The sequence below is a fragment of the Diplotaxodon limnothrissa genome, linkage group LG4 (assembly GCF_057381915.1).
Source record: "Diplotaxodon limnothrissa isolate DT_005_m linkage group LG4, D_limnothrissa_male_GT1.1, whole genome shotgun sequence".
Classification (NCBI taxonomy): Eukaryota; Metazoa; Chordata; class Actinopteri; order Cichliformes; family Cichlidae; genus Diplotaxodon; species Diplotaxodon limnothrissa.
This window is the reverse complement of record NC_140599.1, coordinates 23695505-23723498: the sequence shown is the minus strand read 5'-3', so window position 1 is coordinate 23723498 and position 27994 is coordinate 23695505. Positions and strand designations below refer to the sequence as shown.

General features: G+C 38.0%; 4 protein-coding genes across 4 annotated transcripts; 1 reads left to right on the top strand and 3 right to left on the bottom strand.

Annotated features, from left to right (window-relative positions):
* Nucleotide 1: 1 nt before the first annotated feature.
* Nucleotides 2–6583, top strand: trim35-13 (tripartite motif containing 35-13). Its single transcript, XM_085351681.1, has 6 exons — nucleotides 2–682; nucleotides 1570–1665; nucleotides 1763–1993; nucleotides 2090–2112; nucleotides 2183–2301; nucleotides 2391–6583. The coding sequence occupies exons 1-6, from the start codon at nucleotides 275–277 to the stop codon at nucleotides 2927–2929; spliced, it is 1416 nt and encodes a 471-aa protein (XP_085207807.1). The 5' UTR covers nucleotides 2–274; the 3' UTR covers nucleotides 2930–6583.
* On the bottom strand, nucleotides 3169–10342 carry slc27a1a (solute carrier family 27 member 1a). Its single transcript, XM_085351680.1, has 13 exons — nucleotides 9964–10342; nucleotides 9524–9691; nucleotides 9031–9425; nucleotides 6901–7068; nucleotides 6221–6290; nucleotides 6026–6117; nucleotides 5837–5946; nucleotides 5514–5723; nucleotides 5300–5426; nucleotides 5058–5195; nucleotides 4395–4559; nucleotides 4126–4272; nucleotides 3169–4038 (listed from the first exon to the last, which is right to left on the bottom strand). Exons 2-13 carry the CDS (start codon nucleotides 9688–9690, stop codon nucleotides 3881–3883), a joined length of 1947 nt encoding a protein of 648 aa, XP_085207806.1. The 5' UTR covers nucleotide 9691; nucleotides 9964–10342; the 3' UTR covers nucleotides 3169–3880.
* A 342-nt stretch (nucleotides 10343–10684) lies between these two features.
* On the bottom strand, nucleotides 10685–11843 carry ptger1c (prostaglandin E receptor 1c (subtype EP1)). Its single transcript, XM_085351891.1, has 2 exons — nucleotides 11013–11843; nucleotides 10685–10864 (listed from the first exon to the last, which is right to left on the bottom strand). Exons 1-2 carry the CDS (start codon nucleotides 11841–11843, stop codon nucleotides 10685–10687), a joined length of 1011 nt encoding a protein of 336 aa, XP_085208017.1.
* Nucleotides 11844–17070: 5227 nt separating this feature from the next.
* LOC146633857 (adhesion G protein-coupled receptor E5-like) lies at nucleotides 17071–22824 on the bottom strand. Its single transcript, XM_085351890.1, has 12 exons — nucleotides 22753–22824; nucleotides 21160–21313; nucleotides 20927–21049; nucleotides 20636–20838; nucleotides 18878–19048; nucleotides 18588–18782; nucleotides 18223–18440; nucleotides 18080–18140; nucleotides 17864–17955; nucleotides 17497–17662; nucleotides 17370–17421; nucleotides 17071–17156 (listed from the first exon to the last, which is right to left on the bottom strand). Exons 1-12 carry the CDS (start codon nucleotides 22822–22824, stop codon nucleotides 17071–17073), a joined length of 1593 nt encoding a protein of 530 aa, XP_085208016.1.
* Between the last annotated feature and the right edge of the window lie 5170 nt (nucleotides 22825–27994).

Here is a 27994-nt window from a genome sequence, read left to right as displayed (position 1 = left end):
TGCAGCTACTCTATCATCACTATTCTCCCTTCTGTCATCCCTAGGATTATATTATTTGTGCACATCTGAATAGATAAAATCTCTTTGATAAAGCGATTTTTTTTTTCTCAGAGGTGGTGTTTATTTGAGAAAGCACAATCTGCATGCACAACACAACACAGCATGCCTGTGTGAGCTGAGATATTAACACTTATTTCTGAGGCTAAGAAGTAGCCGTCCAGCACATGGGAGTGGCTTTGGATCCTGTCATATCATCAAAGCTCTGTGTAGAAGAATGGCCACCAGACGTGCTCATACTGAGGATGACCTTTCCTGCCCAGTGTGTGGACATATTCTAAGTCAGCCTGTGGTGCTCACTTGCAGACACAAATTCTGTAAAGCCTGTCTGAAAGACAGCTGGGACACACAAGACAGTGGGGATTCACATTCACACTACTGTCCTCTTTGCTGGCGCCGTTCCTCTATGGATCAAATAGTCGTGAGCACTGTGCTCGAGAAGGCCTGTGAATCCTTCAAGAAGGACAGAAGCGAGAATGACCCAGAGGCTTGCAAAGAGCATGGAGAAAAGCTCACACTCTTCTGTGTGGAAGACTTAGAGCCAATTTGTGGTCTATGTGGGAAAGCAGCTGCACACTCTGGGCACCGGCTTTATGCCATCGGGGAAGGTGCCCATGACTGCAAGGTAAGCATGTTAAGGTCACAGGGATACTCAGACCATTTACTTTTTGCAAACATAAGTTGCACGGTTTAATTAGATTTCCTTATCTTAAACATAAATAAATTTGCACAAAACAATCTCTATCTGCAAATGACGCAATGGATAATGAAAAAAATGTTTGTTGATGTATCAGCCACAGTGTTTGCAAGGTAAATGACAAGTCAATGACTACAACCTAAGATTAACAATAAGGTTAAGCCTGTGTAATTAAGGATATGAAAATATTTCAGAAGTCAGCCTCAAAGACTGTTTATCACTTTATAAACAGGTGATGCATCATGTTGTACCTCAACTGTATTTTAATTGAAATCTTGTCAAAAAAAAGAAGTTTTTTCATTACTTTTGACTTTACTCTTCTGAACTTCTTTTGTATTTCTCATAGTCTGATATGCTGATACAATATGTGTGAAGCTTTTTTTCTGACAGTGTTCATTAACATTCTAATAATAGATTTATATATTTGGTTTACTGTTGCTATTGCTGTGCGAAAAGAACTGAAACTTGACTCCCACACGGTTTCTCTGACGCCACATTAACTCTACTCATGCCTTCTTCTGCCTGGTCTCAAGACCAGTAAACATTTAATATTTATCTGGAAAATAAAACTATAGGAGCCTATATTATACTCCTGTTTGGATGCTTGATATTGTTTGTGTCACCAGATAAAAAGATATTTGTCTCTTAAAGCCAATGCTGATGTAATGTGCAGCTTTGCACTGACATGGAATGCTGCCATGAAGGGTATGCAGCAGCTGAAAGCCCCGCTTTGTGCTGGCAGATTGGCCACCTGCCAGAGTGACCTTGTTTTAAAGAGTTGATGGCCTGTCTTTTTTTTTTTTTTTTTTTTAAAGGAGGAACTAAAGAGTGCACTCTTACCATTGAAAGAGAAATTACAGCTGTACAAGAAGACAAAAATGGTCTGTGAGGAAATGGCAGAACATGCCAAGGTACTGTCGGTTCCATCAGTTCCAAATGTTGCTTTGGACTTCAAAAAGAGCCAAGGTGCGGAAGCAATGATTACTCATCAATCATGTGTCTTTCCAGAACCAAGGTGAACAGACTGAAACACAGATCAAACAGGAATTTGAAGCCCTTCACCGTTTCCTTAAAGAGCAGGAGGCTGCCAGACTTTCTGATTTAAAGGCTGAGGAGGATCAGAAGAACTTAATGATTAACCAGACGATTGAAGAGATCAATGGTGAAATGGCATCTCTTTCCAACACCATCAAATTAGTTGAACAGGAGATGTCAACTCAAGATATCCCATTTCTTAAGGTAGACCAGATCAATTAGAACAGCAAGCTGACTGTAATGTTTTTATATATTTGAAAGTATCATTTGATTAATGATCCTCTTTATTTTTACTTTCAGAAATACAAGGAAACAATAAGGAGGTAAGTGCTACCACATCCACTTCAGCTTATTAACAATATTCACAAATTAACTGCTCGAGTATCTTTTCAGAACCTGGCAAAGTTCTCCCGATCCACAAATGGTATCTAGTGCTCTGATTGATGTGGCCAAGCACTTGGGCTCTCTGAAATATAAAGTGTGGGAGAAGATGAAGAGGATAGTCAAATACAGTGAGTTTCACACACAGAATTTGTTTACCAGTTTTACTGTCATGCTTTTATGCCAATCACAGCACCAACTTCTTACTTATTTCCCCAAGCTCCTGTGATTCTGGATCCGAACACAGCAGCTAGCTGCTTCATCATCTCCGAGGATCTCGCAGTTGTGCAGAACTCTACCCAGATTTTCAAGCTCCCAGACAACCCAGAACGTTTTGACGTCAGTGCTGAGATGCTGGCCGCTGAGGGCTATTCCTCTGGACGCCATAGTTGGGATGTAGAGGTGAATGACAACACCTACTGGGTGGTCGGGGTAGCCAGTGAGTCAATCAACAGGAAGGGTAAACACATTCTAACACCAGCAGAGGGATTCTGGACTATAAGGTTTCGCAATGGAGAGCATAAAGCCTGCACAGCACCGTGGGAGCCGCTCAACATGACCAAGAAGCCGGATGTGATAAGAGTGGTTTTAGACATGGACAGAGGCAAGGTGACCTTTTACGACCCTAGACAGAGAACACCCCTCTACACCTTCACAGATGTTGTCACGCCTAGAGCCTTTCCTTACTTTTGCACTGCTTGCAAAGAGCATCCACTGAAAATTCTACCCTCACAGATATCCTTATCAACAGAACAGTAAATCAACTTGAAGACATTATGAAATTGTTCTGTAAACTGAGGCTCTTCATAATGATCCAGGTTACAGTAGGATATTAAAGTAACCTTTAATTGCTTTAAACAGACACAGTTTAAAATCTTTCATTTGAGTTAAAAAATTTCCAACAGATCCATGATTGTGAATATCTTCCCAAGCTTTACAACTACATCTTACAACAGTAATGAGATTTTTTACACAATAACAGTTACTATATGTGACCTAGTATCGTATGATGAAAATATCACTTCTGTGATTTCGACACACAGTTAAGCTCATATTAAAAAATAAAGTCATTAAATACAGATCTTAGTTTCTTAGTTTCATAAAAGGCACATAAAACAGCAATGCTGGCATATTTGTAAACAAGTGTCCTCAGAAGTTCAGATTTGACAAGTGGGATTAGTTTCCCATTGCAATAAACATGTCAAAGATAAAAATGTCAAGGGTGGGTGTTCAAGCTAGTAGCCACATACACTGCATGTTGAACTCTGGTCTCTTAGCCTCATTCATACACACAGCAATAACACAAAACTATTGTTTAAACCTATACAGAATTAATCTTGCAGCACAGTTTATAAACAGGTACATACCATGTAACAAAGTTTAACCTGACTACCCTTTTTTCCTACTCACATTAATGTAAGATTTCTACTCCACTCTATGTGCGGTGATGCTCAGATTTTAAAAATGGACAAAGATGCTATTAAAGGGAATAAATGCCCACACATCATGTTCTGGTGTGTTACTATACAGTGTTAAAACATCATCTGTTACAGTACTCTCTCCATGTCGGAAGCCCGCTCAGTCTCTTCCCTGCAACTGTGGTACATCAAGGCTGAGTGATGCACACACTCCTATATCCGTATATTACTCATTCTCTGAAAAGTAGCTGTTTAAGTAAGGGTCCCTGACTGCCCTGCTAAAGCCTCCAGATCATAAAGACATTCTTCCCTCGACTATAGCGTTGTATAGCTCCTCATTCATGGCCTCGTAACGTGCACCTCTGGTGTTTAAAAAGTAGATCTTGTCATTCGTGAGTCGTGGGTCGAATCCCTCCCTCTGCAGCCTGGTTTTCTGGATTTTAAATGTACCTATACAGAAATATTGATACACACAGATTATAATTTGTTTTCATATGTAGTCATCAGTGGTAGCATAAAACTAAAGGAGCATTTTACCAGTGGTGTCTACATGTGGGGAGATTCTCAGGAACACAGGGCGAGCATACGGAGGAAGAACTCGTTGGATATCCTGCAAGAAATTGCTGCAGTCAAAACTCCCCGTGGCATCTGCAATGGCAGCCATGCCTGCCTTACCTTCCACACCTGGAGTTAAGCATAGAAATAAATAGTTGTAGTATTGAGTTCTTTTAAAATCACTAAACAATAAAGGGGAACTACATAGTCCCAATGCAATGCTAAAGGCAGTTAAGTACATGAACCATTACCTGCCACTGCCACACCATACACTGCAACATCAGTTTGACCCAGAAGATTGCTTAGTATACCCTCAACCTCAGTGGTGGAGACGTTTTCCCCTCGCCAGCGGAAGGTGTCCCCACTGCGATCCCGGAAGTACATGTAGCCCAGCTCATCCATCACTAACACGTCACCTGGGGTGGAGGTAAAGCAAAGTACCTGTGCGGTTTTTACAGCTATTAATCACTGACATGAGTTATTTAAACTTCCAAGTTTTGTTTGAATAACAATTACCTTGAACACTTGAAAAACACAAGTTTAATGTAGCAAATTTTAAAAATGTGATGTGCAAGCTATGCAAGCATAAACAATGACAGGCAGAAAAATGGGTGAAGCTCCCACTACATCGATAATCAGCTGTAGCAAGGTGGATGTCACAGTAAAAGTTTATATATAAACTCTGAAAACAAAACTTTGTGCGAGACATCATTATCAACTTGATCATATGGTAATTTGCTGATTTTGCCAGGTAACAGGGAGAAATGACTCCAGGTGATCTGAATGATCTGAATGAACTTAATCTATTTCCTGCCAAGCTGACTGAACTGCAGTAGACTTCATGAATGTTTGTTTAGAAAAGATGAGGGACAATAATTTCTTTATAGGTGCATCAAACAAAAATTATTCCCAACCTGATAAATAAGCAGAATCATTTTTCTTGAAGACATTGTGAGCGATCTTCTTCTTTGTAGCATCCTGGTTAGCATAGCCATCAAAACGCCTTAATGGGTCTTGTTGGTTGATGCGGCCTACCAGAAGGCCTGGTTCCCCTGCAAGGCATGGAGGACTATAATTTAGCACTCTAAGAAGACCAGCATAGGTCAAAGACTCCCAAAACCCTTCAAGTTGTAACTGCTGTATAGATGTTCAGTACCAGGGCGGCAAGGCACACAGAACCCACGGCTGTCCCGAACAAGTTCCATAGTGTCTTCATCAACCCTCACCAGACGGATGGGGTACACATTGGGAAGAATACGGCTGTTGAATCCACAGGCTCCCACCTGGCAGGATAGAATTAGCTAAACTCTGATCCAATTAACATTGTAATAGTGAGGACATGCATGTCAAGTTACATGGTAGTTGCTGACCTTGCCATCCATGTTAGCAATGCTGCAGTTGCACTCGGTGGCCCCATAGAACTCGCCAATCTGCGCCACCCCAAAACGCTCCATGAAGGCTTCCCAAACACTGGGGCGCAATCCATTTCCCACAGCAAGCCGTACTTTGTGTTGCTTCTCAGCTGGCCGCACGGGCTGAGACAAGAGGTAGCGGCAGATTTCCCCAATATACTGCACCACCTACAAGCCGAGGGAAGAAAAAAAAAATCTTATTGTTCAAAACATCATGGTTTATGAATAACTTCAAAAAAACTATTATAAATGCCATACTAATGAAATCAATAGGTGCTTACAGTGCAGTTGTACTTAATACAATCTTCCCAGAAGCGGCTGGCAGAGAATTTTTTCTTCACTACAACAGTGAGGCCGTGGATCAGACACTGGCCAACTCCAATAATGTTTCCTGGAAAGAGAAGAAAACTTGATCAAACCTTGAAGGTGAAACTGTAGTCATTAAAAATCTGTAGACTAGCACCACATACCTGCTGAGTGATAGAGAGGCAGGCAGTCATAGACAATGTCATCAGAGCGCATGCGAAAGGCAAAATACCCAAAAGCAGCAATTCTGTAATAGCTGTCAAAGAAAACAGAGATTCCCAGATAAACATTAAATGTATTAACTTTGAAGAAAGGTGATTTTTTTTTTCTTTTGGTAGTGATTCTTCAAGAAAACATACCGACTGTGAACCACAATGGCAGCCTTGGGCAATCCTGTGGTCCCCGAGGTGTAAATATAAAATAGGCGGTCTGCAAAACAATAGAATATAGCATAAAAATGCACCCTGCAAATTTACATAGTGTTTTATTTACTGCTGGGATGGCATTTTGGAAACCAATGCATTAAAGAACTGAAAATGCAGACATCGTTTCTACTTTGCTTAATATTTCCCTTTGCAATTTCATCTGAACTGTTATGTAAGGTATATCTGAAGCTCACACCTTTAATACTGGCTTATATGTTAATTCATCTAAGACAGATTTACCACTGGGCTAGGAAATGGTTTATTAATATCCAGACTGGACAGTGCAAGCAAGTCACTCTTATCTGCTCCAGACAGCTGTCTAAGAAAAATAAATGCAACTGTCATAAAATGACTCGCATTATTAGCCAAGTATTTTCCTTATCAGGCTTGAGATATATAATTACTGGAAAGTAATTTTAGTTTTGAAATAGCAGTGTGAGAAAAATGAATTACTATGGCGCATACACTTTGGGAATTCAGAATCAACCAAGAACCAAAGGTTAACAGCTACACACACTGTAAGGAAGTTGTTTAAGAAGGCATTTGAAATGGAGTCACTCATTAACATACAGATTAAGTGTCAGAGTGAGAGCTGAGTTTAGTGAGATACTCACCATTCATTCCTTTAGGGGGAACACAAGGCGAAGGGGAATGTTTAGGTACAGCAGCTAAAATAGGGTCCAGAGGTTGAGCAGCAAGACAGGCTAACTGTTCTGCACTGAGGTCTCCTGTACAAAATCGTACCATGGACTGGCTCATGGTGGAACTGATGTCCAACATAGCTGGCATTCAGGAAGAAACATAGTTAGATATAAAAAGGGGATATAAGTCAACTCAGTTCAGACTCTCTAGATTGTATGTGTGTGATCATAAAGTTGTCCAACACCATTAGATGATTTTAATTCAGCTAGTGCTCTTCACGGTCATAACCTTGGGTAGTAATTCACCACAATCTGCTATTATTAGATCACTTCTGAACACTTATGTTTTGATCACTTGGTCTTCTGGGATTCTCATTCGCCCTTTAACTTGAATTCCACTTTGGTAAAGGGGAAAGTTGCAGGGAATCTAATCACATACTTGTGTATGTACAGCCAAAAATTCCTGGCATTTGCCAGTTTGACACAGTTGCTGATGTTTTCTCTCTGTGCAAGTTTGAGATTCATGGGATCCATGCCACTTGTAAATGATCAGAATAGGACCTCCACTAAGTGATTTAAAAATAGCACTGGAAACTAACTAAAGAGCTCAAGGTCGCACAATTGAAGGAGAGATCAGCCAAATTCATATCAGGTATTGTCTCTGGCTTTTAGAAGTTGTATTTAAACTGCGTTAACTAGCTTCACCAAGAATTTCACTGGCAGCATGGATGCCAACGACAGGTCCAACTCGTCTTACATTTCATAGGCCCTGTCATTATTATTGTTTGTTTTACAGCAGGCTGAGGGTCGCAGATGTGGATACTGCCAATATTGTTGTGACGGTGCTGGACTCCCTTGTTGTCAGAGAGGCGGATGTTGTCCAAGATAAGGACAATTCTGGACAATACCCTCCACCCACTCCATGAGTGCCCAGTCACAGGAGCACGTTCAGTGAGAGACTGAGATTACCTAAATGCACCACTGAACCACACAGGAAATCATTCCTGCCTGAGGCTCTCTCTCGGTACAATTTCTCCATCTAATGCACAGTACACAGTGCAATAGTTAAAGCCTTAATATTTGCATATGCTCTACAGTGACAATAACAAAATAAAGTTTTACAGTTTAAAGTTTAGAGTACAGTGTCACTCATATATTTAATCTCTGTAATATTCTGGATATTTATAATTGAGCTATTTCTTATACTTTGTAACTTTGAACTAATCTAAAATATTACAGTCTGTTACTGTTCTTATTGTCTTGGAGCAACTGTAACTACATCATTTCCTTAGGGATTAATAACATATTCTAAAACAGATTGAGTGTGAACAACGACACCACCTAAGATGACCATCTACTATACCGTTACAGATATCAAGCAAGGAATCTGTAGCTGAGACTAGCTGTATTGTGGGTGCAAACATAACACCTGTCCCTTGCTGACAGTATAATACTGCATCACAGATTTATACAAACAGCTCCATTTATACAAAATTAAAACAAATACTCATTTTATGATCAGCTCTCTCTACATCAGGGGTGCTCAATACGTCGATCGCGATCGACCAGTCGATTGCAAAGGTAGTATTGGTAGATCGCATGGCATTAAAAAAATAGATGCCAGCCTATCATCCATCCCGTCACTTGATTGATACAGGGAAGCCAGTCAGATGACAGCAGATTTTTTCTGACGCTTAGGTCGCTGCGCATGCGCAAACAGCGGCGCGAAGTGTAGTAAAACTGACAAGCTAGTCAGCGAGTTAACTCCAATTTTTAGCTCTCGGTTTTTTCTCTTAAACCTGGCCGTCAGCAGCTACTGTCCGGACTATGCATCCCTGGCTGATTCAATTCAGTGCAAGTCATCAGAGTAAACTCAGGTAATGACAAAAAATTTACATAGTTAATTGTGTTGTGAAATATTGGATATTGCGGTTATGCATGTATATACATTGTAGATATAAAGAATCCTCAATATATTTATAAATAAGTATATGTTTTGGATTTTTGTAGTGGGTAGATCATTTTGACTTGGTCATTTTATAAGTAGCTCACATGCGGAAAAAGTGTGAGCACCCCTGCTCTACATCATCTCTACATTCTTACCATCCGCCAGCTCAGCTCCGAACACAATCGCCCGTGACTCTGATACCCCGATACAGTGCAGAAGAGGATCACAGCGGAGACTAAAGTTGATGAGTGCAGCTTCCACTCCAACTTTGGCCAAACCCAGCCAAAGTGCCACCTGTAATGGCCTACTTTCCATGAAAAGGGCCACAACATCTCCGGAGACCCATCCTTGACCTCTCGCCCAATGGGCGACTCCATTTGATATCTCATCCAGCTGGGTGAAGGTCCACATTTCTCCTGTGGCCTCATAGATGAGAGCTGGTTTATTTGGGTGGAGTTTCACTGTCTGGGCGAAAATGGAAGGAATATTGCTTCCATGGTGCATGTAGCGCCATAAGGCCAGCTTCACTCTCATGAGCACATACAAGCCACTGGGGAGTGTGACAAGAAAAATCAGGTCTAAGCACAAAGATGTATACAGATATACACGCAAATGAGTCACAACTTGATGTAGATGTCGTTAACTTACTTGAGGTCTCTCTTGGCCGTGCGTGCTGCAATGTAGAAGTATTTCCAGCTGCTTGTGCCTAGATATACCCCAAGACCTGCTGCCAGACTCCAGGGCCAGGACACCCCGAAGAGACGACACAGTCCCATGGACCCCAGAGAGGCTGAAACACTCGCTGCATTGTGCATTCTTGTCACAGTATAAAAGGAGAAAGACGAAGCGTTTAGCAGAAAGAAGTGGCTTGAGCTAAAGCCTACATGAGTTCCACTCTGGAGGCTTAAAGTACTACAGTTGCAGGTCAGTACACACGAGAAACTTTTGCAGGTTGTAACTAACGCATTACTCCACTGAACGGAGATTACGTTTTTAAAGAGAATTCAGCTCAAATTTAAGCATCGTGTGTGAACAAGCGGCATTTAAAGAACCACTGTTTACTCACAAACTTTAAACGCATAACTTACCTACAGGTCAATTAGACAGAAGCACTGTCACCTTTCACCCGATAACCTCGCAGGTCGGCCCGCCTTATTATTTAGAAAACCAGCGGTATTTCAAATCGTCCTTCCGTTTGTTGGGAGCGTCGAGAAAGTCCCCAATGAAGCGTTTTCAGGAAAATCCGTATTATTTTTTTTCCAAGTCTTAGCACACTTTTACTTCTCACAGCGCAGTTGTGCTCAAGTATTTATTAGTTTATTCAAAGTACATCTATAAATATGTCAAACATACGTTAGCGAGTCCAGTCACGTGTCCTCTACGAGCCTGCGATTATAATTTGTGCCCAAGTGGCACAAATGTGAATGAGAACAGTTAAACTCCAGCTGAATGTGGCTATTTTCTGTACTCCATATTGAACAGAGTCGCTGCCACAGAAGCACCACCCACCACGGGCGTTAACCTTCTCCTGCAGGTCCGCTATTTGTTAAACTCACTGCTTGTCAAGCTTTTCTCAATTTTGATTGGTCAAAACTAATACCGCCCCATTGGCCAATCTGCAAGTAGCTGCTATTGATGACAGAACCGGTACAGACTACTAAATGTTGTGAAATGTAGTTCAAGTCCGCCTCCATCTCTTATTCACTAACTGCTTGTGTAAATAAGCTCTTGGTTTGTTAATAAATAGAAAGTATCTATGTTCTCTATACAAAAAGTCCATGAGTAATATAGTTAATGCAAATAGTGGAACTATGTTCTTGTCAGGGTCCATCTCTGTCCACAAACTCTGAAGAGCACTGTCTTCCTCAGTAAGATGTAAACCCAGGGGTCTAAGATCTGATTCCAGGAGGCTATACGTAAAGCCACATAGATGAGCTTTTGAGCTGATGTTCCAGGGCTTTGCTTGAGCTGCATCAGAAGAATTTGGATCTAAAATGTAGGAGAAAAATGAGAGAAAACAATTATGATGTGTTATTTATTCTTTGTCCCTTTTTATTAATCAGATCTAATATTAAAATAAATCATATCTAAATTATTGTAGAAAAAAAGTCTTCAGAATAACAAAAGCAGCACTCACAAGGAAGGGGCTCCAGCAGACACAGGAAACAACAGTGATGACTACCAGTTGCGCCATTACCTCTATATCCAATGAAAAAAACAGCGAAGAAGATGATGTACGTGATTCATGACGACCAAAGCGGGTTGTGTGGTTTGTTTGACCATTGGGGGTCTTCATTCTGGCATGCACCAATGAAGCAACACTCATTATGTTGCTGAACAGGGAAAGGGTGAGCGCAGTGAGGCCCAGACAAGAGAAAATCAAAGCCAGGTAAGTGTCAGCTGCAAAACATGGAGAAGTAACTCTCAAAAAACACCAGGTGCATGGATATTGGATAGTATAAGTCCCTACTTTGAGTAAAGGCAGAATTGCCAGAACAAGTGCAAGAGCGGAAAGGAATAACACCACCCGTACCACATGAGCCACAGTAATCATATTAAAACGACAAAATGGCTTAGTGATGGCCACACAGCGCTCCACTGCCATAACACAACCGAACAGCAAAGGGCACAGGCCAAAAAACACCATATTTGTTCCAAAGACATCACATAGTTTCATAGTATACTGATGATTCATGTGGAGATACAGTGCAAAGGAACCTAGGATCACATGACCTCCGAGGTCAGCCAAAAGCAAAGCCACTGTTAGAAGTAGGAATGGTGCTTTGGACTGGCGGCAGAATCTACCACGAGACTTAGCCAGGATGCTCAGTGCAGCAAGGTTGGAGATGGTGCCGAATAACATTGTGAAGCAGGATATTGCTAAGCCTGAATTGCTCATGGGAGGTGGGACGCTACTATTCGGCTGGCCACATGTCTGATTCAGATGGCAAGTTGTCATCATTTCCATGAATACCTACAAAAAGAAAAATTATGAAAAAGTTTAAAAGAACATGCATTAGTTAAAGTCTACAATTTTTTAGCTAATTTCAACCTGTTTTGCCATCTAGATATCTCAAGTAAATTGCAGACAACAACACATCAGAGAAGTTAAAAACAAACAAACAAAAACTCAGTAGATACATGCTTTACTGGGCAGCTCAAAGTAATAATAAGTGGTATGTTTCTGACAAATGGGATTTAAAGAGCGTTTAGATGAGCCTCTATTCCTTGGCAAGAATGAAACACAGTAGATAAAACCCTGCTTTTATTCCTAATGAATGATGTAGACTAATAATGCTTAAAACATGCCTCAAATAGGGTCATGCAACAGGCTTGATTGAAGTACAGGAGCAAATCTATACTAGAACGGCTGAAAAAGAAAACAAAACAGAGTGCTGCAATGCCCAAGTCAAAATTCAGACCTCAACTCATCTAAGAGAGCTGTGCATAAATGAACTGAAGCAACACTGTAAAGGAGAGTGGGGAAAGCTGAGTTAAACTGCACTTGAGCTTTTGATGTTATAGGCCTGAGATAATAGAGTAACATCAACTAGAGCTTTAATGAATATGAATAATCTCCTTTGGTCTGCTAATCAGTTATTTCAGTAAGTCTGAAATCATTACAGAGGAATTCAAGGGTAATACTAAGAAAGTGTCACTAGTGTCCAAAGAAGGTTGTCCTTTAACTATGACTGGATCTGTTTATTTCTTTTTTTTTGGGGGGGGGGGGGTAAGTAAGAAATGTCTTGCCAAGATCTCCCCACAATCACGTTTTGCTTAAATTATTTCAGTAGAGGGGAATGTATCTAAACATATAGTATTATTTCTATGTAGTAAATTGCCATTAACTTACCTTCAGACTCCTTTGATGAACACTCAAAAGGAATGAAGGATGATGAATGTGCCTCTTGATAACACAGATGCCTCATGTACCAAATCACAGTATGATCACAGTTGCCTACGATTATTTACTTTCATTCCCCTCCCCTAATTTTTTTTCTTGTCCTCTGAAAGCTCCTCTTCCTGCCTGGTCTACCTTTCTCTTTCTCTATCTGCAGACAGGTTTCTCTGCATACTATTCTTTCCCGTCTGAACATGTCCTCTAATCTACTCGTAAGAGATACTCATTTGGAACAGAGTAGAGCTAAAAAAATGTTAGTCCTCACTAACATTTTCTTCCTCAAATTCCAGCATTTATACACCAGACAAAAATCATCAAAAGAGTTTGAAAGAGTAGATGATAATTAGATACTTAGATGCACCATCACATGCTAAACAACATCCTAACAGGTATCTCACATATTAAAAATTATATTATTGAAAAAGTATTTTAGACATGTATTTAAACATTTTCTAAACAAGGAATTTGCAATGATAACTTAAACAGCATTATTCATAAACCTATGTGTAGACTTCAGAGTTGTTCAGAGTTGTTATCTGTGATCTTACGTAAACAGGAAGGAAGTGGAGACAGTCTCCCATTTCCTCTCTGAGTATAACTATTTCAGTCTTTGAAGTTGAACCCTCAGATCTAAGAAACATAAGGGGAAAGATGGAAAATGTCATTGAATGGAAGCGGAATTATTTATTTTATTTCTGCTAAACGACTAAAGAAAAATAGAACTCTTTATCCTTCCACTGTTTTTATTTTCCAGATAAAATAAAATGAATGAAGTCGGAAATGTCAATACACAAAGGCCTAAAATATTACAGAGAATATGTATTCAGTTTAAAGCTTCTGAAAATGTAAACAGAAAAACATTAAAATACAATTTTGACTAATTTAAAGACATGTCAGGAGGTGCTTCTGGAGAAAATTGTGGATGCCACAAAAAGCATTATTATGTTACCCTGTGTGGAGCTCTGCTTTATCTGTTTAATCTCTTCAAGCTTCTTTTGAAAAATAAATAAACAGAAATGAAATTGAAAGGAAATTGATGTAACAAGCTTTGTGTAAAGTCATGTTACCAAGAAAGTTTGAGTGCTGTGTAAAACGCAACACACGCAGACACAAACACACACGATGTGAAATAAAAGTTTTGAAAATTGAATATTCTCTGTGTTGCAGCAAGGATTCTTTTAAAAGCACTGTAAGTGTAAGTGTTAGGACACTGAAGGGAAGAACTGCTGTAATAGTTTTTATAATGTTTATTTATATAACGTTTTTAGTCTCACAATTTTTTGTGCCAATGTGTTCTTGGCACCAAATTAAAAATGATATTATTTCTTCACAAGCAATCAAGTTTGACAGTTTTTTTTGTTCCACATTCTTTTTGAAGAAACCATCATTTTTTGGGCCTAAAAAAATCTTAAAGTTTTTCTTAAAGCTGTTTTTCTTTTGTGATTTCATCTCATCAAAGAAAGTATCTGTAGCTCATCAATGACACTGCTGTAAAGCCTGTAGCAATAAAATCACAATGTGACTGGAGTGGGTTACAATCTGACAAGATTGGTTAGAAATGCAGTATATGTTGGCATGTGATTACCAGAGCAAAAGGCAGGATCTCCAGCAGCTATCTCCATCTGGATGTCCAAATTAGCATGCTTAGTTGATAAAGCCGTGCTTCCTTTGGATATAACAGGCCCCTTATGTACAAGCAGGTCCGCCTCTGAAACCAGACAGACTTTTCTGAACATGCGTTGCTTCTTTGCTAATACTGTATAAAATATAAGTTAAAGGTTGAATTCTACTTAACGAATGGTCAAAAATTCAACTGATTTACCTCTATTTAATGTTTGTGAGTAGAACATATCTCTGAAGTGGTAGTTAAGTGCCCTATGAATCTCAGAGCATTTCCCACTAAGACCAGAACATGTGAAACTTTCCTTTTAGAATTGACTGCTCTGGGCAAGAGGTCATCAGTCAAATTCAGTAATCTCTACAGGCACAGGAGAAGAGAAGGAGATGGAGTGAAATACAGTTAAAGTCAGAAAATATTTAGCCCATGACACAATTTTAAATAATTTATTTCTGTTTTTCAGTAGATGAGAATGCAACAAGTTAAAGCTAAGCTAATGAAACTCAGCTTTAATTCAAGTGACTCAACAAATAAATAAATGAACAAATTAAAACATTATTATAATTATTCCTATTTTTCTACCCAGTCACCTTTACTAATGCCCTTTGTCTATTTATTAATTTATTAATTAGAGTCATAACAAATTAATCAGAAAGAAATAGCAAGCGCAACACGAACAGTTTTCCAACATCCATCCATAGGGTCACCAGACGCTATCCTACAAAGAATGTCCTCTTCATTCAGGTCCACTGATTTCTTACTGTCTCTGAGCTCCTGAGAGATTTATTTCAGATAATTCACAAGGGCAGTTCAGTTTTTTTGTATTCTCACTGGCTCAAAATGGTTCCATTTCTGCAGTGGAAATGGGCATTATTAAGAACAAAAATATTATTGATCATTTAGTGGGAAAGAATGGATGGATGGGTTTTGAGATTAAAGTTAAAAAAATGAGATTAAAGTAATAATTCTATTTTGAGAAAAACATCATAATGTGGAGATTACATTTGTTGTTTCAAGACAAACTGGCACACCTGCTACCCTCTACAAAATGCCCCGTGTAGATGAACAAATTGATGAGCTGTCTTATTGTGTTTTGTTATACAACATACATCCTCTTTATTGAACAAGGGTGTAATCATCAATACCGTTGCATCTGTCCATTGCCAGCCATTTCACTACAAATCTGGCCAACTCTTCCAGGTTTGTGCGTGCTTTTCTTTCTGATCGCATGCAGCTGTCTGAAAATTAAGCTTCTACAATTTAATGTAATCAACCCCTATAGTATGTCTGTGAAGGTTCTCAGTCATCCAGGTCATCGTAGTCAAAGGAGCTTGCAAAGAAAAGCGTCTGGACTTTAACCCTTATAGTAGTTTTCTAAATATTACAAATCTAATTATATTGTTATATAACAATGCCTAGAGACGATAAACATTTTGCTGCATTATGTCATACTCAGCCCTCACCTCCTTATTGTTCCAGATTCCCAGACAAGTTAAATCAGCCAGATTTTAGTCTGAAGCCAGCATTGCAGAAACAGTAATAACTGCCTTGTGTGTTGATACATGATGCATTGTGAACACAGAGATTTCCTTTTTGAAATTTGTTAATGTCTAGATGAGCAGAAAGAAGACATTTAAGAAGAGCTGAGAAAAAAAATCTTAAGCCATCACCTTGAACACAGAAGAGAAAAAGTTTGTTGCAAACACAGATTTCATTTATTCAATGTTATTTCAAAAAATCATGTTGCAGATTATACATGTCTATATATTTGCATCTATAGATATAGATAGATATTACATAAATTATATATTGGTGTCAAAATGTAATATAAACAAATCATAAAAGCTCTCATTCAAAACAAGGATACCTAATTATTCATATTTCTTAATTTGTACATTATAAATGCTCTTTGCAACTGTATTACACAAAAGAAAAATGAACCTGGTCAACCTGTTCAACCTTCACTGTTCATAATATTTCAAACACAGGATGCCAGATGTGTGTCCTGAGTGAAGTTACTGTTAGTAGTCTTATCTGCAAACACCATCAGCCTTCCTTTCTGGTGAGCTAGCATCCGAATGTTGCATGTAGTTTCTGCTGAGTGGTTATATTTCAATTTACTCTGAAAGCATACATAGAACTTCTCAAGTGCTGCACCCTTTATATTTTTCCTGTACAGAGAAGGGAGTGGGAGCCCCAACTAGTGGTAGGTAACACAACAACATTACAGAACCAACAGTTAACTGAATATAAATTCAGGCAAAAAAAAAGATGATTAGTTTAACCAACAACAGGGTGATGGTAAATATGACCGAGGTTAGGGTAAACCTCGGCTGCTTGAAAATGAAGTCAAAGCAGAAATTGCAACTATTGCAGTTTCTCTAGATGACACAAGAAGTTGGTTCCAAAAGGGGAGTCAGTCTGCATAGACTATGTTAAAAAGGCAAATTTTATAGCATTAAAAAGCATATTTACAGCCTGGTACAAAAACCCTTTTGACATCTTCAGAAATTTCCGCTTCAGAAATGACCAGGGGAATTCTACAGATATCAGCAAGTATACAAAGTCATCATCCCTCCACTTTTATAAGATTGCTTAAGAGATATTTGTCCAGTACAAAAACTGAAATATACATGTCAGCAGTTTTTATCCGGCAGGTGATTACTTTCTAGCTCCTCAAAGTTGACATTCTCTTGTATCCTGGGCACTCTTCGAAACCTGATGATGACAAAATGAAGAATATTCATATTCAAAAAATGATCAAAAATGTCTTTCATTATAACCAAAGGATCTTATTCACTTCACATCTTGATGTCCTTCAGAACAGCTTATCAAACAAACAAAATGGTCAAATTTCGAAGGTGTTCAAAATGAAACTTCAGGAATAGTTTGCGGCAGTACCGCTGCCGATCAAATGTTAATCTGTGCCATCAATTTCTGTAAATAACTGCTTACACGAGCTTTTCTGTCACTCTTCTTCCGAGGAGCACACATTCTGGTCAAGGCATGTTTGTACTCTTCCCTCACCTAAAATGAGGATATAAATGAAATTTTACCAACAGGCAAGAACTTCTTATTTAGTTAAGCATGAATATTACTAACCTGCCTGGAAAACAGACAATACACTGCAAAGAGTGTAACTCCTTCCAGGCTGCCAAAGATGGTGAGGTAAGCCATGGCTGTATGGTTTTCCTGAAACTGGAAAGAACCAAAGATCCAGGTGTTGCCCAATACAAATAGCTGAGCCACTGCACTAATGGTGAATGCCCTGCAGAAAACATGTTGCAGGCAAGAAAATGAATGACCGATTGAAAAATCAGCATTTGTTGGCTACGGACCAATCCCAAAACAAAAATCCAAAACCTAGATAAAAAATTCTAAAGCAACGTAAGAAATAATCTAAACAGCACAACCAAAACTCAACAGGATCATGATAGTGATTTCTATGCGCAGCTTATGGGTAACTTACTCTATTTTGTGCAGGTCATCCAGGTCAGGGTTTACACTTGAGAACTTCTGTGCTAACTTCCATACAGTTATGAAAAAGAAGAAAATGTTTACCTGAAAAAGCAAAAACAAATGAACAACAAAAGCAACATTTATGTTTAAATCAGCTTTTTTTTTTTTTTTTACACATCATTTTACTCTATAATCATTTCCCTAAATTGATTTCAACTTTACTTACAATGATGATTACACATGCAGGGCCAAAGTAATTCCAAATAAATCCCTGGGTTACCCAACAGCTGAAATGCACATTAAGAGTTAAGATAAATAGAGATTCAAGGATAAATTGATGATAAAATTTTAGGAATAGAGGGAACTTACTATCTCTCAGTGCCATGTCCCCTGGAATTAGCTAAGGCAGAGATGGCAACAATAACAGCTGGAACTCCATAGGCAGCTGCCATCATGTGGAGGGTTTTAAAGTTGGTGTTCGAAACAAGCATTATCATCCTGAACAGTTGTACACTGTCCAGACACATCCATAAAAATGTTGCCAGATAGGAAAAATGCAGGATCCCTGTCACCACTGTGCAGCCATCCTAATGGGGAAGAGATGAGATATTGCCGAACTAGACTTACTAAACTTCTGTTCTTTTCCTCATTTTGTCCCTTTACATCACAATTCAAGTTAAGTAAAAAATTCTGGATCTGCATTCATCTGAGCTTCAAACACAGTTAGTATTTACCTGGTTCTCAAAATGAGAGATTCTTGCTAGAAAGGCAAGGTTTGCAATGAAGAGGCTGATGCAGAGATGCAGGTGGATGGTGGTTCTTGGACTTTTAATAGAGCGGATCATTGAGAATGTCAAGATGGAGATGAATAAGAAAATCAGTGAAATGGACAGGAACACCCATATGATCAGATGAAATTCAAACTTCTCCTGTTGGGAAAGTAAATGAAAGTACATGAAAGTGGATTAAAGGTTTAACTACTAAATAGTCTGAAGTTTAAATGTTGCGGTTAATTAGTTTAAACCTTAATTTCATTGTAAGCCGTGAGTATAGCAAAGGTTCCCAGGTGGTTACAGGAACAGGAAGTATATTCCAGGTTTGACTCTGCCACACCGCAACCACGATCAGACCATGACCATGATCCTCCATTCACCGAGGAATCCCAGAACACACAGATGTGGAATGTTTGATTTGCCTATAAAACAAATATATGTGGGGGGGTTTTTGGCAAAAGTGATCACCACAATCTGAAACAACAAATGAGAGATAACCTCTACCTGTTCTTCTACACAGCAAATCCAGCATGTCCAAATTAACACTGTCGGATTTGATTTCAACACTATTAAAGTGTCTATATGGGTCCACACCAGAGAGTGTTAATTTAACTCTTTTTGGAGAGTTGGTACGTTAACTCTGATTTAGTGTTAAACACCAAATCTGTCTGGAGTTGATAATTTAACACTTGGTGTTAAGAGTTTATATATTAACTCTCAAAGAGTATTTTAGTTTAACTACGTAAGAGTTATCTTCTAATTCATTCTAAAAAGCTGGAATTTTACTGTTCTGAACTTCCAGAAATTTCTTTTGGAAATAAACATTTACTAAAAAGACGCAATGGTTTTTGAAAAACATTTATTCTGAACTGTGCACCACAATTTCAAAACATTTTCTGAAAGACGTAACAGTGTACATGTTCTCACTTTCATTAGAATTTTGTTTATCAAAAGGTCTGACATGGTAAATGCAAATAACAGCGTTCTCATCACTTATTTCTTCAATACAATATGCATGTCCTTCATTCATCCCTTTGTGGAACTTCAACGCACTTCTGCTCTCCCCCATATTCCATCTTCACAAGCATATCCTGTGTGGAGATCGAATAAAAATTAGTTGACACTAATTAATGGCACAAATAATCCAGTAAACAATTGCAGCACAGTAAAAAAAAAAGGAATCCTTTTTGAGCCATTACTTGTGTAAAGTATTTTCCCAAAAGACAAAGACACAGGCAACAGGTAATACTGAACTAAATGTAAAACCTCAACCTTTTTCATTTTTACCTAAACCGTGTGCACAAAACTCTGGAGGGATCTAAATGCTACCGTGGAATCCAGTCAGGACGTCTGCTACTGCTGTTTGCTCGTGTTTTTTTTATTTTTTTTATGGGCAATCGTTTTCAGGCTTCAAGCAGCACCATTATACCAACATTTCACATTCTAGACATTGTTTTAGGTGTATTTGACCAAACGTTTGACTGAAAATTCACATGCAAGCTTTTTTTTCAAGGCTGTGGTATTTGCCCGCAAACAATACCTTTCAGCTAGCTAAAACAGAATATTATGCTATCAGCGAGCAACATGGCTAATGCCTTTCACACAGCTTTGTCTCAACTCCAAAGAGCCACAGAAGTAAAAGCTCATAATAATAATTGAAACAATCTTTGAAAGAATGACTTACCAAGCATGGCAAACAACTCAAATATGTAGAGCAAAATGTTCTGAAACGGCTTCACTTCAGCTTCAATTGGAGCCGTGCTGGGGGCGGAGTCTGTGAATTTACTCTGTTGGTGTCATAGCCCCTGTAGGAGTTCAGAGTTAAGAGGTCAAGAGTTAATGTTTCCATTGTAACACCTCCAGATTTGACAGAGAAACACTCATTTTTAACACTCGATTTTAACTACTATCATTTTACACCTCAGAGTTACATTAAAAGAATGTGACTCTACTTAGAGTAAAATTAACTCTACTTTTGCAAGGAGACTATTAACACCAAAAAATTTAACACTTTTGAATTTGCTGTGTAGGTGGTTTAAAGTTAGGTTAACTGGCGTTTTGAGGTGGCTTGTATTTCTGTTGCTGACAGTGACAGTCACCACTTTGGAGTTTATCTTAAAGCTCTGGTTCTTTTGTGATTTCATTCCATTAAAGAAGCCATCTGTAGAGTTTTCCAGGTTTGAATAACTCATCAAGGACACTGTTGTAAAGCCTGTAAGAATGAAAGGAGAGCATCATTAGAGGGGCTCATAATTTGATGAAATTGGTTAGAAATATAGTATTTGTTGGCATATGATTACCGGGGTAATAGGCAGGATCTCCAGTAGCTATCTCCATCTGGATGTCCAAGTTAGCATGCTTAGTTGATAATGTTATGTTTCCTTTAGGTATAACAGGCCCCTTGTGTACAAACATGTCCAGCTCTGAAACCAGACAGACTTTTCTGAACATGCATTGCTGGTTTCCTAAAATTGTATCAATAAAAAATCATCTAAAAGTGAATTGATTTATTTTCTTCGAATTTCTATTTAACCTGTCTGAGTTGAGGAGATATAAATCCTTGAAGAATTAGTGAAGGGTCCTATGAGTCTCAGAGCATTTCCCACCAAGTCAAGAAAGTCTGAAACTTTCCTTTTATAATTAAGAAATGCACTGGACAAGAGCTCATCAGTCATATTCAGGAATCTCTACAGGCACAGGAGAAGAGAGGAAGATGGAGTAAAATACACTTAACCTTCCTGCCTTCTTGGGACCTTTTTGTGCCACTGCTATGTGTTAAATGGCTGCCATTTCCACTGTGTTCAGTGGAATATAACCAAACTTGCCACAGGATAGTTTTTACCTGTCAATGTTAATATTCCAGTGTGAATTCCTTAAATCAGCCTAAAATGGCTGAGCAGCAGAAATCCCCACACCCATCACCCTGGGGACCATTTTCTGCCCATTGACTTCCATTATAAACGCTATTTTTCAACCCCAAATTATCATCATATGATTTTATTTTTTCTTCTTTTCTTGGATGTCAATGAAGACTCAGGGCCTTGAAGTTTTAATTTTTAAATTGCAAAAAAAATGCAAAAAAAATAATGGCAGGTCAAAATGTATGTTGGTGCCAATCTTTGGTCCATCTAAAGGCCTACTTATAATGACAATCACATATTACTTCAACTGGTTTTTTGTGGAAATATTTTGTTTCGTTTTTTGGTTTTTGGGGCTTATAACACAGGGCGCTCATGTAATAACACTGGGATTTGAAGGGTTAAAACAACGAAAATATAATTAAAACTTTACATGAATATTTCAGGGAGAAGTAGTTTTACAAGGTTGGCTAATTTAAAGTGGAATAAAATATGGATATATGGTCTTTTTATGGCATGGCTGAGAATGGTCCCTAGGGTGATGGGTGTGAGTTTTTTAAAGGATGGCAGGAGGGTTAAGTCAGGCAATATTTACACACGGGCAGACATGCAGACACACATTCAGGGTTACAGGGGGCTTTAGTCTATCTCACATAAATAAAAAATAAGAATGAAATGATGAGCTAAGCAACACAAAAAGGCAGCAGAAGACAACAGCGTTGGATGATTGCTGAAAACTTTTCACCCAGTAAAAGAACACCTTAACATCCAGCAAGTGAAGAAAACTCTCTAGTAGGTTGGCATATCATATTTACAAATTAATTATCCAAGCCTAGCACAATGAAAAAAAAAAACACAAAGACTACATGAAAAGGCCAGATTGTGAATGCTCTTCACTCAGCATTTAAGACAAAAAAAGAGATATTTGTGATTATGTGTGAACAATGCAATCATTCTTTAGGAGTTAATGTAATACTTTCTTTAGCTTGAATTACAGCTGAAAGCACACATTTTAATTGCATTAATTGCATTTAAATGTTTCATTTAAAATCTATTGCAGTACAGAACAATATTTCTTAGAAATCTGTTACTGTCCAAATGTTTCTGGACATAATCGTAACTGCAGGGTGAAACAAGAAAGAGTTAGACTGAGGCAGACTTTGATACTGGGGTCAACATCAACAGTCTACAAGAAATCTGAACACCATATCCCCCCCTTCCACCCCCCTCCCAAAAAAAAAAAAGACTACAGTTTACTTTAGTTGTACCTTTAGAGTCTCCTCTCCATTCAGCTCTACCGGTCTTTTGTTGTTTGTGAGTTCCTGACAGGTTTTTTCCATGTAATTCACTAAGCCATCTGCAATATGAAATCTCTAGAAGAGGGATTGGAGGATGATAAAATAAATCTATGAGATAATACGCATTTCAAATATATTTTGACTCGTGATATAACTGTGTCTTGTGTGGAGTTACCTCTTTCACATCATTTATATCTTTGAAAACATCACAGTTTAATTCTGAGGAAATAAAGTATTAAAAGTTTTTACTGATGACCAAAGTTTTCTGTTCATGCATTTACTTTGAAGAAAATCAGATTAAAATGGATCTTGGCAAAGTTCAGTTTTTATTGTATTCTCACCAGTGCACCGTGCCGTTTTGTTGCCATAGTTAGTGAACCCTGCGTTGCAGATGCAGTAATAACTGCCTTGTGTGTTGTTACATAATCCATTCTGACCACAGGGATTTCCTTTATGACATTCGTTAATATCTAGAGCAGCAGGAAGAAGACATGTAAGAATACCTCTGAAAAAAAATCCTCTGCCATCACCTTAAACTGAAGAGCTCACTCTAAAATGGCAGCACCAATGAGAGCAACATTTTACCTTCACATGTAGCATTTTGATCGTGACGAAAGGTTTTATTCCCAGTAGTAGAAATGAATCCATCATCACAGGTGCACGAGTAATAGGGGATAATATTCACACATTTGGCATTAGATCCACAGATGTCTTTGATTTCCAAACATTCTTTAATATCTTTAAAAAAAAAAGAAGAAGAGACCTTTAATCTTTACATACATTATGACTGTATGACATAAACTTTCTCCAAACCAACCACAGAGTTGTTGTCGCAATAAATTTGAGATGACTTACCTATACATGCACCAAGTGTAAAATTCACCTTCCCTCTTGGGTGTCTGAAACCACCTTTACATTGGCAGTAGTAGCTCCCAATTGTGTTTGTGCAGACTGTATTGTTTCCACATGGCTTTTCATCTATACATTCGTCTATGTCTTTGTAAGGACACAGAAACGTGAAAAGATGTATTTGCATAAATATGTGCTTTGATATGAATTTGTTATAGATTTTAAAATAAAAATAGCTTGAAAATCCAAAAACTCAAACTTTTGATAGAAAAGGTTTAAAACACATATTTGTTGTTTTTTATTTAAAATAAATTTCAGAGATTATACATGTTATATGTTTAATTTTGTTTTAAATACAAATGCACACATTGCCCAACTTGCACATTTTCCATTACTGATTAAGTGTCTGATGTTTTGTTTTGTAAAGATTTTCATACCAATGCACTCTTTTTTCTTTGCTGAAAATCCTTGAGGGCAGCCTGCTGATACTGACAGCACCATGATGAGGAAGAAAGACAGAGCTAAAAAACAAGCAGAGAACTGTCAGCCTAGTATACTATGGTTCAGTACCTTTTGAACATTAATCTATTCTGATGTTTTATTCTGATTATGAATTTTGTTTATCATATAAATTGCACAAAAATGGTTGTGATAGTAAAAGGTCTGGGAAGAAGAAGCAAAGGCCCTCATTCTCTATCCTAATTTCCTCACATTAAATATGATTCAAAATAAACAGCACATTGGTGTCTGGAGAACTGTGCTTCCTATGAGTGAGAAAACATTACATGCCAGAGCACAAAAACAAACCATTATTACATCTGGGAGTTTGCACAGTCCATTTACTTTGAACTCCTAACTGACAGCTGATGGGTGCAGTATAAAGTTGGCCATTTAAAAACACAAAGAAATTTAGTGTAATCTTTGAAACAAATAACTAATTTATTGTTACCCAGTCAGCTGAATATGCTCAGGAATATGCCACACATTTTTCTTTTTTTGGAGGGGGTGGAGACTGAAACACCTGTCATTGTGTTTACAGTTTATTGTTTTCCATGAAAGAAAACTGTTGTCAGTTTAAAACTTTTGGTTGCTAGCTGCAGCAATACTTAATCATTTATTTGCTGACTTACTGTAACTCACTGTTAGACTCACTGTTAAGGACACAGAAATGCAAAAGGATGTGTTTGTATAAATATGTGCTTCAATATGAATTTAAAATAGATTTTAAATTCAAAATGAATTTTGATGCTACAAAAAAGTTTGATATACATAGTTGTTATTGATATTTCATAAAAATAATTTTAACAGATTATACATGTTATATGTTTTTATTTTTTAAATGAAAATGCACACATAAGTGTCAGATGTTTTCTTTTTCATACCCATGCATTGTTTTTTCTTCATGCTGAATCCTGGATTGCAGCCTGCGGATACCAACAGCACCATGACGAGGAAGAAAGACAGAGCTGAAAAACAAGCAGAGAACATTGGCAGTGGAAACTTACATTTGTGTTGTTGCACACTGTAATTTCTTCACACCATTTGTAATTTTCACATTCATTTATATCTTTGTTAAGGAAACAGAAATTTGAGGGATGAATTTGTACAAATATGTGCTTCAGTATGAATTTGAGATTTCTCTACATGGCTTGTAATTTTTATCTATAAAAAAATAATGTGAAACAATGTAGTTGCACAAATATATGCTTCAAAATGAATTTGATATGCATTTAAAAATCAAAATGGCTGGTTAGGGGCCTAGCAGGGCCTCTTCTTGAAATTGCCCTTGTGTGGTTGTGGTGTTCTCTCTCCGCCTCCTCCTCTCTTGCTCCACCCCTCTGTCTCTCTCTCACTCTTCTCTCTCCCCAGGACACAGCTGCTTTTGATTAGCCTCATTTACCACCTGGGCCCAGTTAGCAATCACCTCTCTGAGGCTATATAAGCTGGGGATGAACTGTGAGTGAGTTGGTTTTCTTCCCCCTGTGGCGCTACACGGTTTCCCCCTAGGTTTTGGACAGGCTCCTTCGAGTCGTGAGTAGATGGGCTTGTGGGCTCCGGAAGTGTCTCCCTTATTTGTTTGGTAGTTTTTTCCTTTGTTGCTGCGACTGCTTCCTTTGTTTCTTTGGCATTATTGGTAAAACGGTGTTGCCGGCTCTTTAAGTTAAGATTATTTGTAATAAAGCTATAATATATACTGAGCACTCTGTCTGGTTTCCTTTCATTCAGCTCTGGACCCATTTGCTACCGGTCCCCACACTCATACCCCTCGACCTCATCGTGGGGACGTAACAAATAGAAACTTGATACTGAACTTTTATGTTTTCTTTCTCTAGTATACTAGAGAAAGGAAAAAATAAAAGTTCAGATTTAGCCAACAGTACCATCAGTAATCACCAGTGTGGTGTGAGGTGAACTGTATTTCCTCTAAGAACTGAACTGTATTTGCTATGAAAGAATGTAATTTGTTTTGTAGAACCATGTTGATATATGCTAACATTACATTTAGTATATATACTGACAATGTATGACCAAAAGCTCATACATTTTCTTATTTACCGGCTGCAAACTTGGTATGCAGGTTTAAATGGTCCTTGAGTAGGACAACATGTTCAAGTGCTCTTAATCTATTACAGCATTTATATATTTGCATCTATCAGACTGAATGATTCCCAAGTTACCAAAATGATAGCAGTAATAATCCATTATGCTTGGATATTATTTAAAAATCAAAGTTTGGTTGGTAAAACACTATTTATTCATTTATGTAAATTTTATTATGGTGAAGTTGTAATTCACCATTACTGCAGGAGGAGGTCAAAAACACAGAACACATAGAGACAGGGTAAAACCCTCAGTTCAAATCAGTTTAAAAAAAGGAATAGCCATACACAGGAAAACAGTCAGCATGACAAAAAAAAAGTCTATTAAACAATGTAGCACTCACAAAAGGGAGACCTGAAGGACAACATGGAGACAACATGCAACAGGCTGTAGAAACAGCCCTGATAACAAAGTGAGTGGAGCTATAGGTTTGAACTGATGCTTATCTTTTATAACGGAATGTCAAGGATATCAACAATTATCAAACACTCAGGTGAAGAAACGACACTTAGACACTTGGAGAGAATTTTTAACGTGCACGGGTGAGAGCTCAACAGAGAGACTCACACCCAGCTGCAGGCGTTTTCTTTAATTAAAGCATAGATAGCGGTTCCTGTTTTTCATGTTCGTGTGTATGTGTGTGTGCAGCAAGTCATTTTCTAAGAATAATAAAAATAATGCGAGTCAACTTCTGCGGATGTGTATTTTTGTGCTGATCTTGTGGCCTTATCATAAGGCTTGCAGTTTCATGTTTATCAAGCTGAGCTGCACAGTGAAAATATGAACATTATCAGTATTGAAGCAAAGCATAAAAACATTTAAACATTATTTCTTTAACACGGAAAGATGATTTTATAAATAGTTTGTTATGCAAAAACAAAAAGCACCGCTCATCAGAAGGTTTTTCTAAGAGTATCTGTAAATAGTATGTTTTATGAAGCAAAAATAAAAGTGCTCACATTAATCACCTGTAGCACCATTTTCCCCTGTCTCAGAAATGAATACATGTGTCAGATTTGTTAGGCAGATGCTCACATTCTCCTGTGAAGCCTTCATCCCACTTTGTTTTTATAAACTAAAGCTTCCCATGTGTAAAACAAAACATTTAAAAAGAAAGAAAGTAAAAACATATTTTATGTTAGTCAGTTAATGAAATATGTCATCTTAAATGAATTAATTCATGTTTTCACTTTATTTTTTGCATGTTAACCTTTTGAGGTAAGTCATCATCCATCATGTCCTTAAGCCTAGCTTCAAGCCACTAACCCTACGTTCTGGACAGAAGCAAAACGATCTGTCAGGATTTGGAAAATGAGGACCCAAACGCAGACACATGAAGAAAGACTCACTAAAAATAAAACACGGGTTTATGGATAAAAATCCAGAACTCCATAAACACAAACCCAGAAAAAGAAATGCCACACGGAAATACAATGTGAGCATGATAGAAACTGTGACGGAGGGGAAAAAACACTATTTATGAACACACAGACACACTAAGGGATAATGAGGGAAATGGGAAACACAGGTAGCAAGACACAAAACACTCAAGACCACAAGACAGGTGAAGTGGAACTAGCTATAAGACACAGAAGACAAACTATCAAAATAAAACACAAAATCATTGACTAACATACATAATGAACATGATTATTTTGTTATTATATTCACCAAGATGTGGGAGAACAGGATTAAAACATACCCATTAGCATCTTTTTTCCCTCTGTTTTAGCAGTTTATTTTTCTTTAGGGAGACAAATGA